The sequence below is a fragment of the Brachyistius frenatus genome, unplaced genomic scaffold, assembly GCF_029030835.1.
Source record: "Brachyistius frenatus isolate BFR_SWC_R1_liver_20210118 unplaced genomic scaffold, ASM2903083v1 Contig_190, whole genome shotgun sequence".
Lineage (NCBI taxonomy): Eukaryota > Metazoa > Chordata > Actinopteri > Embiotocidae > Brachyistius > Brachyistius frenatus.
Window position 1 is genome coordinate 10,001 of NW_027210789.1, and position 15,886 is coordinate 25,886.

The window sequence follows — 15,886 nt, forward strand, 5'->3', positions numbered from 1 at the left end:
ATCTAATAATGCAGCAAACTAAAATAATGTTAGTTTGCAGTGGAAAAGCTCATGGTAAATGCTATCCAATGCTGTCATGGAGTTTAGAAATAATTTGTTTTGTGACATTCTGTCTGACACAGTGCAAAGTATTTTGGCAGCTGTTGGAAGTTTTATCTGCTCATCTAATTACACTGATGCGGTTTTGGACGCTGAGCATTTGTATGTGACCAGATGTGGCCCTTCTTAAGCTATTTATTCAGGAACACTTTGAACCCTGTCACATCAGTCAAAGGGTCAGGCATGCTCAAAGGAGCCATTTGCCTGCTGCTGCGACGGTCTGTGCATGGTGCACTGTACAGTATGAATGCGGTATTTTACTTGCCTGATAAAAGCTGACTTGGAGTTCAACTTTAGACCTCAGGCATTAGAAAGATATGGAACTATTCTTGCCTCCATTCTTTCATTTACCAGCAAGAATATAATTGCTCCCACATTTATTAGTACTCTGAAGCAGTCCTGCACAGTAACTTGGTGAATGGCACAGAATTATGCCTGAGGAAAGTGACATCTACTGTCCTGCTGTCCGTCCGCATGTCTTCTAGCTGTTGCCAGGGCTAAAACATTAATACACAGTCACTGGAGGAAAAGTCTAAAAAAAAATAGCTGGATATTTTATGAGGCCTTTAAGTAGGTCAATGAGATGACCCATTTTTGCAGTAACTAAATGAGAGTGAGAAAGTGTGAGAATTAATGTGTGCATCCTTGTTTTTATGTTTTTACATGTGCATGCATTGGCATGAACAAAAGGAGAAATGGATATATTGGTTTATGAGGAAGGTTGGAAAGAGCAAATGGCCTGTGTGATTGTTTAAGGGAGAAAGAGCTTGTTACAGCAAGTGTGTTTAAGAGTGTGTGTGTGTGTGTGTGTGTGTGTGTGTGTGTGTGTGTGTGTGTGTGTGTGTGTGTGTGTGTGTGTGTGTGTGTGTGTGTGTGTGTGTGTGTGTGTGTGCGTGTGCGTGTGTGGGTGTGTGGGTGGAGGTGGGAGGGGGGGGACCTGTTACAGGGAGATTAAGTGTGAGCTCAGTTGCAAGAGATGTGTTCTGCCTGGTGACAGTTGGAATAGCCATAGGCCAATCAAATCAGCACGTTGGGTTTGAGTGAGGCGGGCCTTCATGCCTGCTGCTGTCTCACTCTGGGTTTCTTTTATTGTATTTCAGTGGAAGAAAAAAAGTTATTCACAGTCTCTATTTTACAAAAACACACAGATGTCCACAAAATGACTTAAACATGCAAGGATATTCATAACCACCACCTCACCGCATCGCCCCACCCTCTGCCCTCAGATACAAGGACACAGTTTAATTTACTTATATTTACATATGCATGCAAATTCCTAACGACTCCTTCCCTCCTGCTTTACCCTTCGTGCACACACGCATGCAATCGCCCAGAGAATGTTTTCTCCCTCTCAACATCTTCTTTGGTGTTTTGTTTGTTTCTGTCATGTTGTTTTTCCTGTCACATGGTGTCACAGTGAGAGAACCAGAGCTGCCCGACAACAAGTCAACTCCAACTGGTCCAAGTGCACCTGTGGTCTGTCCTCTGGCCAATCACTGGGCAAATATCCTATAAATAACCTAGTCACCAGTACTCCAGTCACACCCATCCACCAACACACATGCAACCCATGTACTGTATATGGGAGTGCATGTCACAGCAGATGCACAACCAAAATATATGAGAAACTGTTGATGGTGTGCTGCGGACACCTGTGGCTGAATTTTATAGATGAAGATTTTCGACTTTTGTCAGAGGTGTTTTAGCTGAGAATCAAATGATACAAAATAACATTAACGTGTGATATTTGTTTACTTCTTTACTTCTAGGTTTTCCTGGCTATCCAGTCTAATCCTATAACACTGACACTGTGGCTCCACAGGTTGATGCAGGCACATTTGTTTCACTGTATCACTAGTGTCGCCTTTAAATGCTGATGTTATGAACACATGCCGTATTGTTATGATGTGCACATGTGCTTTATTATTGTTGTGCATTGGCAGCCGGTTTTCTGTCTGGTTTCTATGGGTACCCTGTTGCTAGGCAAAGTTAAGCCCCTGACCAATGAACCCAACCCACCAAACACCTTCTGTTCAGCAGCTGGCTGAGAGGGAGTCAGAGTCAGCAAAGTCACAGATGGAGGGGTCATACGCACGTATATACACACCAGCATGCATTCTCCCACTGTGAAGGCAAACATGCATTTAGTTGTGTCTCTTTGATATGGTTAATAAATAAACAGCAGAGATTAAGCATGTATACACTGCAAAACTATGTTTTTTTTGTACAAACAATTTTTCCTACACACAGTCAGACCTTGAGCTTATTCACTCTGCTATACACACAAAACTTCCTTTACTCTGTCACAATTAATGGAGGAACCCAAACACAGACTGAAAGTTACAAGGATTAGGAGAAGGATTGCTGTCAGTTCTCACACAATGAAGGTAGATGGAGGTGAGGATCAAGGTGGTCGAGGGCAGAGGGAAGCTGATGGACGACGAAGTAGGTCAAGGCAGAGTAGTGACCGTGGCTGGAAGACCAATTGGCAGGTAGTAAGAGGCATGTAACCATGCTGTGGCACAGGAAGACAAGGATTAATTAGATAACCAAAACACAGTTTAGAATACACAATTCTAAGTGGCCAAAGAACAAGATCAACCATACTGGCTGAAACAATGATCTGTTGATCAGTAGATGAAGAAGTGAGGTTGATATAATGCTAAATTGAGGATTAGTTGGATTGCAGGTGTGCAGGCTGATGCAGAGTGAGGAGCACCACGCCCACCACACACACACACACACACACACACACACACACACACACACACACACACACACACACACACACACACACACACACACACACACACACAGAGACAAACAGGGGACAACAGGAAACACTAGACACACAAGACAAAAACAGGAGGCACGGCCGTGACAACCTCATTGCCATACAACACTCAGACATCATTAATGCTCCATTCAGGCCAATCATCCATTTACAGGGATTGATTGTGTACAGGCTGGGAGCCTTCCATTGTGTCATTACGCCTGTGCTTGTGTAAGGGGCATCAGTCATATCCAGGGTCAAACTCAAATCAATGCTTTGCCCTGAAAGAGGCCCTGTTGTCAGTGGCACTAACGCGTCTGTCAATGTTAAGTCAGCACTCTCATCATTTGAGCCACTTGCATGGAATGAAATTCACATACATGCAGGCTCATATATGCTCACTCAAATAGAGACATGCCATGATGACTCTGTATGTTGGGGTATATGGTATGTGCTATTTTTCCTATCCCCAGGCAGAAAGAGCTTTCAGGGGAAGCTGTAAGAACTCTGTTTGGTTTTTTTTGTCTGTCCTTCCTTCTTGGAGCCCATTTACAGTGTATTTTTCTCATTTCTTGTATCACAGATGTGATTTTTATCATTCATCTTTGCACATATGTTTATGGTATTCCTCTTTTTTCTCTCCTCTTCCCTTGTTGTTTTAGAACGGGTGAGGACATAGCAACAGAAGGAAAGCACCTACGTATGGGCTCAATCACCATGCCGGACCCTCAGGAACGCATGCCCATGCCCCACCTGCATGCCATCGCCTGTGGGCAGGGCTTCTCTGTGCGCTCCCAGTCCCTCCACTCTGTCGGCGGTGGGAACAGCGGGGGTGGAGGAGAAGAGGAAGTGGGAAGTCCGACCTCTAGGAAGCAGCCCCCACCCAAGCCCAGGAGGGACCCGGCCACCAAGCTGAGCATGTCGTCTGAGGCGGTGGATCACAGTCCCATGTCCACCTGCCGCGGGGAGAGATGTGACGGTGAGTGGTGGTGGCACTTCACACCAAACTGCTGTGCTATATATAGCTGCCCTCTGCAGTGCCCTCCTCAACATTGTTTCTCCCACAATGATATCTAGCTATTCACTGAATACTTCACTCTAACTACCGCACTTAAAACATGTTTTGAATGTGCAAGACAACATTACAAATGTGACATTCTACAAGGAAGGATTTGAAAATGAAGGATACGTTGGACGTCTGAGTGATGGTTTTCACTGTGCTCTTGTTTTCTGTTACTGTCAGATAAACAAAGGGTAGTTTGCATATGTTCCTTTGCCCCACAGGTAAATCAGGTATTATGTGATCCCGAATTGTAAGCCAACATGTACAGCAACAAGTTAAAGTAATTACACAGTGATGCATATAAATGATAGGTAAACTTAGTTTTTTCAAATCACTTTTTGGAAAAGTACAGTCCTCCATCATTTTGTTTTTCAAAAACAATAGCTGTATTTTATAGCCTTGATGGATTTTTTTTTTTAAATTTATTTAAGTATTTAATATTAACTTTGATTTGCGAATGTTGAAAAGTGAAAGAAAATCCCTGGTGCTTTTTGCAGGAAACACAAATGCTTACAATTGTAATAAATTTGGTGTATTTTGGGTCGTGGTTTTAATCATCAGGTGCTACTGCTCACTACAGTAAATATCATCCCAGCAGACAGATCAGAGTACTACGCTGTCTATAGAAGGTTATTGGTTGTCAGCGCTGTTCTTTTTTTTACATAAAGAAGGCAGAAGTGTCTTGACAGTGTTAACCTTTAGACATGCCTTGTGGAAGTGGGAAAACTGCTTCAATGAATACAATACTTTATTGAACTAAAGGAAAGTTTGCCTCAACCAACACAGACACAGTGGCACTTGTAGCAAATGCACAAAGCACAAAACTTTCTGAGGAAAAAACAATTACAGTACATGCATTTTGCAAACTATTTATAGCATAAAAATAGTCTTCGAGGCAGGTGGCTGTGAGAGCAAAAATGATTTAGAGGTTGCGGGAAGATTTGAGTCCATTTCAGTTTGGAAGCTTTGCTGCCAACGTGATGTTTAGGGAGATGCCCAGCCTGGCTCAGATTGGTGGGGATCTCTCTATGTGCACACAGATCTTCCTGGGCACCACGGCAACCATCCCACAGAAACAAGACCCCCTGCAGCTCAGCCAATCACAGCATCACTGAGCAGCTCGGGCCAATGCGGCTCCAGAGATGCTGAAGTCTGAGCTTTCAGAGCCAATCAGAGCGAGAGTGTGGGGGTGTCCCTAGCTGAGTGGAGGGTTGCGTGCTCTGTAGCCGGCGCTTTAGCGGCAAGGGGAGGAGCCTGTCGGAGTAGAATTCATTCAGGAGGAGCGATTGACCTAGATTCGTTTTCCCCAGGAGGAGAGGGAGGGGGAGGGTGTTGCGGGTAAACACATCCGCTACAGGGAGAGGGGGGAAAGCGGGGGGCAATAGAGAGGGGAGAAGAGAAAGGACATGGAGTAAGAGATGTTTGAAGGGGTGGATTCATCATCAGTGCTGAAACACATCTCAGCTTCCACCATGAAAACCTACTCGTGTAGTAGTATATTCCGCAGTTATGGAAATGAAGCATAAATACACCTTCATGTGCACATTACTGTATGCCCATATACATGCATGCGCTTACACAAAGAAAGGAAGAGAGAGTAAACAAGAATGAATATCATATCAGTCCCACCCATTAAGCACATAGCAGAAACAGTGGTAATTAGTCAAACCTAAAGACCTGTGCATCCTCAGTTGAAATGAATTGACATCCCCATCAGCTTGGCTATAAGCACAGCATGCGAAATACCAGTGCAAACCAAAAATGTAATGTTATGATTTGACTTTCACTCCGAGGTATTGTTTCACTGACTCTGACATACTCTTCACATTGACCTGCTTTTTCTCCATACATTTTCAAAAACTTATATAAATGATATCTATAAAAAAATATGTCCAATTTTCTGCAACATCCTGCAAAGCATTGCATTCAGATGTGACAAGATTGTTCCTGTCACATCTGAATTTAATGCAAGACAAACACCTACACAGTTAGACTTCAATTTCTGGAAAGACTTGACTTCATAGCGTGTAAGATTTTGTGTTATAAAATGTGTACATGCTTGTCCCAATTTCCCTCTGCAAATGTGTATGCATGTGCAGTGTGTGTACATGCGCGTGCACCGATGTAGTGGTGGTGAGTCATTCAGTTACTGGAAGCATGCGTTTGTCTGGGGCATCTGGCATCTGAATTATTAAAGGTGTAAAATCTGCAGTTTGAACATTTCAGACATGGTCCAGCTCTTAACTACACTTATCTCCCACTGCCTGTCAGAGAAAGGGACACTCCTATCCAAACATCTCAGTATCTGACCTAGAAATGCACTGCGAACTACTTAGTAGTATAGAGCGATGGATGCTGTCAGTAAACTAGCATTGGGACCACACCATATTGTACAGTCGTATGTGAACACTGTACTAAAGCCTCGCCGCACCGCATCTAAAGAGATTCACACTGCAATGCTACGTCACCACTATCAAAAAGAAGCTCCACAGAGTGTGTGACCCAGATACTATACTCACATACTGCTCCACTGCCATATATGTGACCTAGAAACATGCATATGCCTCAACTATTCCCACATATCTGACTCAAGATATTGCTCTCAGCAATATATGTTGACCTACAACTGACCCACAGAAGTGAAACAGGCTTTGTGTCAATGCTAATGATGTACTTGATTAATGATAAATTATTCACAAAAACAAACTTTTATCAAAGCAAGTTTTGCATTGTCTTGGGAGGGACAATATTATTTTTTCATATTCATACCTCACATTACAACAAATTTGATGCCAGAATGACAATATATTAGAAATAAGAGTCAACATATAGATTAACTAGAAAAAAAAATAACAGGCCTACTGGATATGATGCAGATAATGTTTGTAAATGTAAATTTGTCTATTCGATTTGTGTTTAGGCTTTCTTTCTCTCTATTCTGTAGCAGCTCAAGGATGCAGTGAGGACTGCAGGAGGGTGCCGCCACCCAAACCCAAGAGGAACCCCAACACACAACTGAGTGTTTCCTTCGATGAGTCTTACATTAAGAGCCATGGAGGCAGCGGGGTCTGCCCCTCCAAACCCTTTCACCACATCACTTCCCCCTGCGAACGCAACCCCTCGCCTCCACAGAGTGACGATAGCCCTACAGACGACTGTGAAGATGAGCCTGTCTATATAGAGATGGGCGGGATTGATGTCGGAACACGAGAACCCTTGAAGAGCGAGGATGAGGAGCCAGGAGAGTCCGTGTATGAGGAGATGAAGTACCCAGCTCTGGATGATATGGAGTACCGCACTGATCCCGTAGGATGTCGCTCTGCATGCCCCACCCCGGCACCCTATGACCCTGAGCCTCTCAGCCGCTGCTCCACACCTCGGAACATTCCACTCTGTGACATTCCTGCACCCTTTCCCAATCTACTAACCCATCGGCCTCCGCTGTTGGTGTTCCCACCAGCACCGGCCCAGTGCTCACCCAACTCAGACGAGTCGCCCCTCACCCCTTTAGATGTAGCCAAATTGCCCATGCTGGAGAACCAGTCCTACAGCAAATCCCCCACCTCCTCCACTGAGCCTCCCTCCTCTGCACACATCCGTAGGGAGCTCACTGCCACCCCAACACTGACTGTCTCTGGCCGCTCCTCTGCGCCTCCTCTACCCTGCACCCTCTACAAATCCTCCTCATCGTCCTCCTATCAGCGGAGCCACTCCGCTTGCCCTTCACCGGTCAGCATGGGCCGCTGTCTCACCCCTCTGAGCCTCATGCGTACGCCTCCCTTTGATGCTCCAATGGCATTTCCCGGGGGTCTCCCACGGAGCGCTTCTGCCACCCCTCACGGCAAAGGCTCACCACCTCAAGACGGTGTAGGACGACTGCATGGCTCAATGCAGAATGTGTCAACAGGGCGTTCACGAACCCCCACCAGCCCACTGGATGAACTGACCAACCTGTTCACCACCGGCAGGAACATGCTGAAGAAAAACACCAGTGGCAGGAAGTCCAAAGAGCCTGGAGAGAGTGAGTCATTTCACTCATTTGTCTTAACATTATGGGATGTAGTGAAGCAAAGGGCAAAAATATATATATCCACATCTCCTTGATTCTTTAAGAACACAGATAGCCTGTAACTCCATCTTCAGCAACCAATCCTACCCTCTATGTACTGTACATGTGTTAATTTCATACGAGTAGCAGATTTTGTCAAGAGAATTTTTTTGAAAGAAAAGCCAGAAAGGAGCTGAGAAGTGTCAGAATAACAAACCTTCCTGTATGTCGATGGATGTTATGGATAGTGCCAGTATTTTGACTGAAGCGAACCCTGGAGCAATGATCTTTCCCTAATCAGTGATGGTGTAATTCATCCCCATTTTGGGTCAGTAAATTTAACCCTGCTAATTTAGCGTAGACTGCACCACTTTTATAGTACAATGTTCCAGCGCTCTCTGCAACCCTCCATTTGTATAATCTAGGCCCACCAAGGCAAATCTGATACAGATCGTATGATTTAATCTGAAAGGATTAGAGACGAAAGCGGACAGCAGGTCTCTCAAACCTACACATGGCATTAGGCCATCAGGCGGCATTACTTTTAAATATGTAAACATCATATTTAAATACAGATATTCAGGCCACACTCGAGGCAGTGCTAAAATGCTTACAGCTGGGAAGGAAAACAAAATCAGCTCATAGGTGCACAGTTTGCTTAAAGTTTATAAAAAAAATTTAAAAAGACAGAAAAACTGTAAAACAATCACCCCTATATTTTCTGTCATATGGTGAGTCTGCTGCAAGCAGCATTATCAGTCAGTCACAAGTTAACATTCTCGTTCTCATGCATAATGCAGCTACTATTAAATATTTTCAAATCCAATTACTTAATGTAAATGAATTAAAATATCATGACTGCAGGCATTAAACCAAACTAAATGAGCAAGAGAGTGTTTCATGACTGCATGAAGGGCATATAGTTCATGTAGAGGCAGGTCATGTAATTTTGAAAAGGGTCACTAATAAATGAATATAGAGTATCTAATGATTTAGAGTAGCATTTAACATGCAGTCTAACCCTATTGTTGGCATGCCATGTAACTTCAATGCTACATTCTTTTTTCAGACCTGAGCTGCTCACTGAAATAATTTTATCACTTGAACCAAAAGCTTTAATGAAATGCTCCAAAACTGAGATTTATTCAAGAGCATTTGTACGTAAATCATAACAGAACTACAGAGATTCTACACATCCATCCTTACTCAGTGCTCTTAGCAACTACAACATAGCAACAGCGGAAGGAGGAGAAATGCCTGTTTCTTATTTGCAGATTCCCTCCCCATGGGTAAATCAGCCAATCACAGCTCAGGACATGCGAGTCTACGGTGAAGCAGTGAGCCCCTGATAGGGATAGCTATGCCTCTGAACTCAAATCTACACCTGATCAGAGGATTTCAGATTCTCTACTTTGTCCAATCAGCACATACTTTACTCATGATTGAGCCAATCAGGCGGCAGGGTTAGCTGTGCAGATGGGGATTGTGGAAGCTGGGAGAATATGATTTATTGTGATTTTGACTGTACAGGGATATATAATACTACTTCCAGTTACAAATTGGTGCACATTTGCTACTTAATCCTAGGATTTCTATGCATTGTTTTAAATAATATTCGTTGAATTACTCGCTTCTATTAAGTGATTGTTAGATAGTCAAGTGTTGCATTCAGGTGCCAGGATTCCCCTGTGATGTCTCACCAACGAGACCTTTGACAGCACTTTGTTCCCTAGACTCATATGGTTTATAAACAGATTGCATATGTTATCTATACATCAAGAGTGGGCTGTGGTGACAGGTCTTTTTAAATTATCTATTCTTTATCCCGACACCTGTGTGCAAGTGCCACATGGGGCTAACAAGCACTAACAGGTTGTGTGTGCTGCTCAGTGTCTGGCCGCAAAGCACACATGGTGTAATGAGCATGGAGGTTAATTATTTTTTTTTCTCTCCCTTTTGGAGGCAACACAGGCAGCAACAACTAGCCTGACCCACTTACCAACTGGTTAATCACCACACTCACTCCCATGCACACACAACCGCATCCGCACACACTAACATGGCATTCATGGCACATGTGGGCATGATAAGGGGATGCTTTTGCATGGTGCTGTATGGGTTAAACCACATATAGAAACAGTATAGAGGGACAACCTTTGTGGAAATCAATTATGCATATAGCCTATATATTGCCTTATTCAAGCAGTGACGATCTATAATATCGTTATTGAACTTCGAATCAGTGACATACATAAGACTTCCTTGGAGCATTTCCTCTGCAATATTTTATATGCTAAAGCAGAGTGAGGACACACAATATAGATAATAAATTACAAAAAACAAACACAGACAGTGTTTAGTGTTTAGGAATGTGTGTTGTATTGGTAACCATGTATGTTATTGTATAATGCTGGCGTGCATTATAGTTACATCGATGTCATTCTATAGATCTTAAGGTAAACGTACAATTTAATGGAATTTTATGATCACTATAAAAAAAAAAAAGCCTATAAAAGTCTGTATTATTATCTACCACTATTATCAGAATTATATTTTTTTACAGATGGCCAACATGTATCCATCTAACTCCACTGGTTTATCACTGCTCCTTTAGTGGGGAGCGAGTGGCACCTAGTGGATTGTTAATGGCATTACAGCATCAAGCACAACTATGATTTCACTGTTATTGATGATTTGCTAAAATGTTTAACTGACAATACATTATTAAACAATTTATCCAGTATATGTTGATATTAAAGTATAATTTAATGTGCGTGTTAATATCTGATTATGTATGTTTTCTGACTATTAATTTTTTTCCTTTTTCTTTTGCAGCGGAGTCCAAAAGCAAGTCTCACAGTGAGTCTAAACGAGAAGGCAAGGAACGCCACAGTCACAGCAAGGAGTCCAAGCGAGACTCCAAGGAGCGTCACAGCAAAGAGTCTTCTCATCGGAGAGACAGAGACAAAGAGAGAGACAGAGACAGAAACAAGGACAGAAACAAGGACAGAGACAAGGACAGAGACAGAGACAAGGACAAAGACAAAGACAAAGACAAAGACAAAGACAAAGACAAAGACAAAGACAAGGACAAGGACAAGGACAAAGACAGAGGAATCAGCAATGTGGAACTTCTGCCCCACAGACGCAACAGTAAAGACCGTACTTGTAGCAGTGCAGATGCTCCACCTGTTCGCAGGGACCAAGGCTGCAGCAGTGTAGAGCCCATTCCTGTGAGACGGGACTCCAAAGACAGGGGCTGCAGCTCCTTAGAACCCATCCCTTTGATAAGAAGAGACTCCAAGGACAGAGGGATTAGCAATGGTGACCTATTGCCAAGGAGAGACAGCAAAGACAGAAGTGGGGGACATGGAATGGAGTCTTTGCTGAGACAGGACAGCAAAGACAGAGACAGGCTGCTAGATCAGCCTCCTGAGCTGTTACCAAGACAAGACAGCAAGGAAAGGGCGAGAAACGGTGTAGACCACAGACATGAAAGCAGAGAGAGACTGCTGGATCAGCCACCTGAGCTCTCACCCCAGCAGGATAGCAAAGAGCGAGCCAGGAATGGTGTGGACTCAAAGCACGAAAGCAGGGACAGGCCACCAGAGCTTCTACCCCGACAAGAGAACAAAGACAGAGCTAGAAGTGGACCAGAATATAGGCATGATAGCAAAGACCATCGTCCTGATTTGTTACCCTACCAGGAGAGCAGAGAGAGGGAAAGGAATGACATGGAGCACAGACACGAAGGTAGAATAGACCAGCCACCTGAGATCCTACCCCGACAAGAAACATCTAGAAGCGGCAACAGAAAGGACAGGGTCGGGTCCGGCTCAGAATCCAAGTACGAGGGGAGAGACCGGAGCAGTCACAATGGAGGAGATCTTCCTCCTCCTCCTTTACCCAGGCAGGACAGTAAAGATCTGAGCCGGACTGGCCTTGAAGTAAGAAGGGACAGCAAAGACAGAAGTCTGAATAACTCAGAGCAATATCATTATGATGTCAAGAGCACCAAGAGCCCCTCCGCGATGGAGTATAGATGTGATAATAAAGAACGAGGATACAGATCAGACGGCACACCACGACAGGATAACAGAGCAAATTTGAACGTGGACCAGTCGAAAGCACAAGAGAGGAATGGCAGCACAATGTCAGGGCAGCATTCATCAACAACAACAACACCTACTCACCACGGGAGATCATCGGGTAGCCCACCAATGACCACGGGTACGGGAAATGGTGAGAGAGTCACAGTATATTTTTAAACAAAATGCATCAAGTTGGAAATATGCATTTAACTTTTTCTTATGACATACAACTAAACATGATTTGACCGTCCTTTGTAGACCTGAAAGCAGTTCCTAAATATGCCCGCTCACCTTCTATGCCTGCTAATCCCTCCCCAATGGGAACTCCACAAAGGAGAGCAGCTGAGACACATCACAGTCAGGTATGCAGAGAGGTTGTTTCTTTCATTTTCTTTACGTCATGGTTGTGGCTCCTTACAGTTCATGAAAAGTTTTTTTTTTTTCAATCATCGTCTTACTTTCGGTAATCGGGTCTTGCAGTATAAATTTAGTTAATCCAAGTTAGACTAGTTTTGGCAACTTTACTACAGACATTTTTTTCTCTTTGTGGGTCACTGATTTGACTCATTCAAAAACTGATGTAGTGTACTTAAAAGAACCAATCAAAATTTTGTCAGAATTAATTTTATTAATTTAATTGATTGCCATTGTGTTCTGCCAAAGCGGTTTCTATTCTTCCTGGGATCCACAATCCCAAAATACATCACAAAAGCAACTAAGAGGACATATAAGCATCTCATAAAACAAGAACCAACGCTAATGGTGACATAAATATTTACATTTTAGACACAATAAACCAAGAAACAGCCGCAATCCTAGATGCTTTAAGTATGCCAAGTGATAAAGTAGAGTATGTTTTTTTTATATATATATTTCTTAAAGGGTCAGTTGCAGGCTAATTCTCAAATTGTGTGATACGATGCGATTTGATTTTTGAGCAGGAAATCCTTTTTTATTGTTAAACCCTCCAAGTGATACCTACCTTTTTGTATTTTCTTTTTTTACTTTGATTGTTGTTTATTCAGTCATGATTATAACATTATAGAGAAACACTTAATCCTTGAAGTCAAGTTTAGGTTATAAAGGGTGATAAATGATTCTGAAGTTAAAGTGTAGTGTATTGATTTCACTTGGCACGCTGACTCTCTCCCTCAGATGCCTCAGATGCCATGGATATGCGGAGACACCACTATGCTGGAGCAGATCGAGAGGAAACGCTCCCTGTGCGTGGAGATCCGCTCCAGACAACACCCACACTTGCAGAGATCTCTAGAGAGGCCTCCTCCTCCAGACCGGAACGAAGACAGGCACCAGGAGCGAAGTCAGTGCAAGCAAGAGACCGCATCTGTCCTTCCAGGCTGGGGAAAAAGCAGCGGGACCAAGAAGATCCGTCCTCCCCCGTACCCCACACAGACAACTGTGTTCTGGGACACAGCCATCTGACATTAAAAAAGAAACCTCCCCGCCACATAATCCCCAATTACCCCGTCCCTCTCCCTGCCAGGTCATACTGATTCTTCCCTGCAACATCAGGGGCTTCAGGGCAGCCACTAAGAGGACCATAGGGATGATACTCGCTGATGTCAAAGGACAATGGTTGTTACCACAGCAATATTTCTGCTTGTTCAGGTTGTCATGTTTTTTTTATCATCACTGGTGATATTTGATATTTTTCTATTTCCTGTGACTGGACTCTTGTAATATAACTAGTAGAGTAGATATTTGATGATGAATAGATATTTTCTAAATGAGATGATGGGGATCAAAAAGCAGCTTAAATTATGTATAGTAGATGTAGATGCAATCTAATATTTGTTTTAATGTTATTTTTGTTTAGGTTATTTTACATTTGAAAGCATAATCTATCAATACTTGTACTGTAGTAGCATAATTTTCTTATGCCCAACTCTTTTTTTTGTGTGTGTGCTCAAAAGCACTTAAATGAATGGACTATTCAATTCTGTCTATATATACTTTACATTTTCACTGTTGTATTGTAAGTTGAGGAGTTAACGTCAACGTGCTTTAGATTCCAGGGCTCTTCGTGCCCGGCCGAGTATGTTCTAGAATGTACAACAGTTGGTCCTAGAACAGAAACAGGAAACAATGTGTGCTTCAGTTTGTATATTACAGTAAGAAACTGTGTCGTCACTACGTCAAAGCCTTTTGAAGCTGTTGAATCGTTTTATAGGAAAACCTGTCGGCTGGCATGTTGCACAGGACAGAGAAAGTGTGAAGTTTTTCTGCTGTATTCTTAAATACACTATGAGGGTGGGTTGGGGAGGTAGTAAATTAGAACATACATTATTAACAGTATCATTTCCAAGACCAGCCAAAGCCTGTAAAAGCAAGACATGGGTGTGGTTGCACTTTGGAAGGTTGGTTATTCAAAAAAGGGTTTGTGGCAATAGCTGGCGAGTACCAGCACCCTTACATTGCCATACACACTGCGAGCACCGTGACAGTGTAAATACTTGATGCCAACGACCAGCCCGTACAATCAACACCTGAGCTTTTAGAAGATTTCTTAATTTTACTGCAGATTATAATAGCCATATGCACTTGCTTAAGAATTAACTTTCAAGATTATGCTTATATATTTTTTTGAAAATGTTAGGAGTCGTGAGTTGTGCCATGCAAGTTTTAATTTATTGGCTGGGAGGGAAAGCCTCAGGAGACTGGCTGTGTGTGACATGCAGTCATCTATTTTGGTTGTATATAATTGGTTGTCTCTGACAATGTTCCCAATTCAATTGGCTGGCAACCATTTTGGAGATACAAATTGTTTAAGGACCTATCACATGGCAACAGCTCTACCCAGTCAAAAGGACAGGGGTTGCACAAGGGCCTACAAATATTTGAGGCTTCGTAAAAAAAAACTAAAAAAAACTGCACTACCCATCATCTTCCATCACATCTAATCAGGCTGGTTACATACATGTCCCTCTCCCCCCTGCTCTCTCCCTCTACCTCAACCTCCTACTTGCATCATTTAAATTGGTTCTCTTTTGCACAATAAAATGCAATGTCAACATTGCCAAAATAGTATGGGTTTGACAAATGAGCTAGCCCTGAGAGTGCAAGTGCAGTAACCCCCTCTCTGGTGAGAATCAATGATACAGAGATCCCTCTGTGTTGTACCTGTGTGTGTGTGTGTGTGTGTGTGTGTGTGTGTGTGTGTGTGTGTGTGTGTGTGTGTGTGTGTGTGTGTGTGTGTGTGTGTGTGTGTGTGTGTGTGTGTGTGTGTGTGTGTGTGTGTGTGTGAGAGAGAGAGAGAGGGAGAGAGCTGTGTGTGTTTGTGAGTGTGTGCCAAGCTACACTGTATGCAAGTTGCAAGTTAAAAATGATTGTTTTAAGACATTCACTTTGCCCCACCGTGACTTGGTGGGTGGAGGTTGGAAATGTAATAATGATGATGTACAATCTTTTTGTGTGTATAAACGTGCACTGTGAAAAGGTAGAGAGAGCACCGCACTGTCAGTCCTCTGTCTTATTGCACGGAGTGTTCTCTTGTTTTGCGTAATAAAAAAGGAAAAGGAAAAAACATGTTTGAGGAAAAAAGTACTGTATTCTGATTGTCACTTGGGTTCTGTTGAGAGAAATAAATAAATATGAACTTGAAACCTGCTATGGAAAAACTGGATCCTGTTGAAATGATTTCTCCTATCTTGGGATTTTTTTTGGATGTAGGTTGTGTTTTCAACTGTTTCAGCTATTGAACTCTGAATGACTTGCAGTCTTAAAAAACTTTTTTCAAACATTTTAATTGAGGAGGAACACAACTTGGATGAAAAAGGAACGTTTTCTGAATA

The 15,886-nt window shown here is 42.9% G+C and overlaps 1 protein-coding gene across 2 annotated transcripts in view; it reads left to right on the forward strand.

Annotated features, from left to right (window-relative positions):
- The window catches only part of nyap2b (neuronal tyrosine-phosphorylated phosphoinositide-3-kinase adaptor 2b), a 20,570-nt gene extending 4,869 nt beyond the window's left edge, over positions 1-15,701 (forward strand). Inside the window, exons 3-7 of one of the 2 annotated variants that reach the window (XM_069718357.1) lie at positions 3,535-3,851; positions 6,880-7,956; positions 10,819-12,225; positions 12,333-12,436; positions 13,230-15,701. In XM_069718357.1, the coding sequence (XP_069574458.1) occupies positions 3,535-3,851; positions 6,880-7,956; positions 10,819-12,225; positions 12,333-12,436; positions 13,230-13,517 (3,193 nt within the window). In that variant the 3' untranslated portion in view covers positions 13,518-15,701. The remainder of the gene's footprint in view (positions 1-3,534; positions 3,852-6,879; positions 7,957-10,818; positions 12,226-12,332; positions 12,437-13,229) is intronic. The other variant, XM_069718358.1, reaches the window with a different exon arrangement.
- Positions 15,702-15,886: the final 185 nt, after the last annotated feature.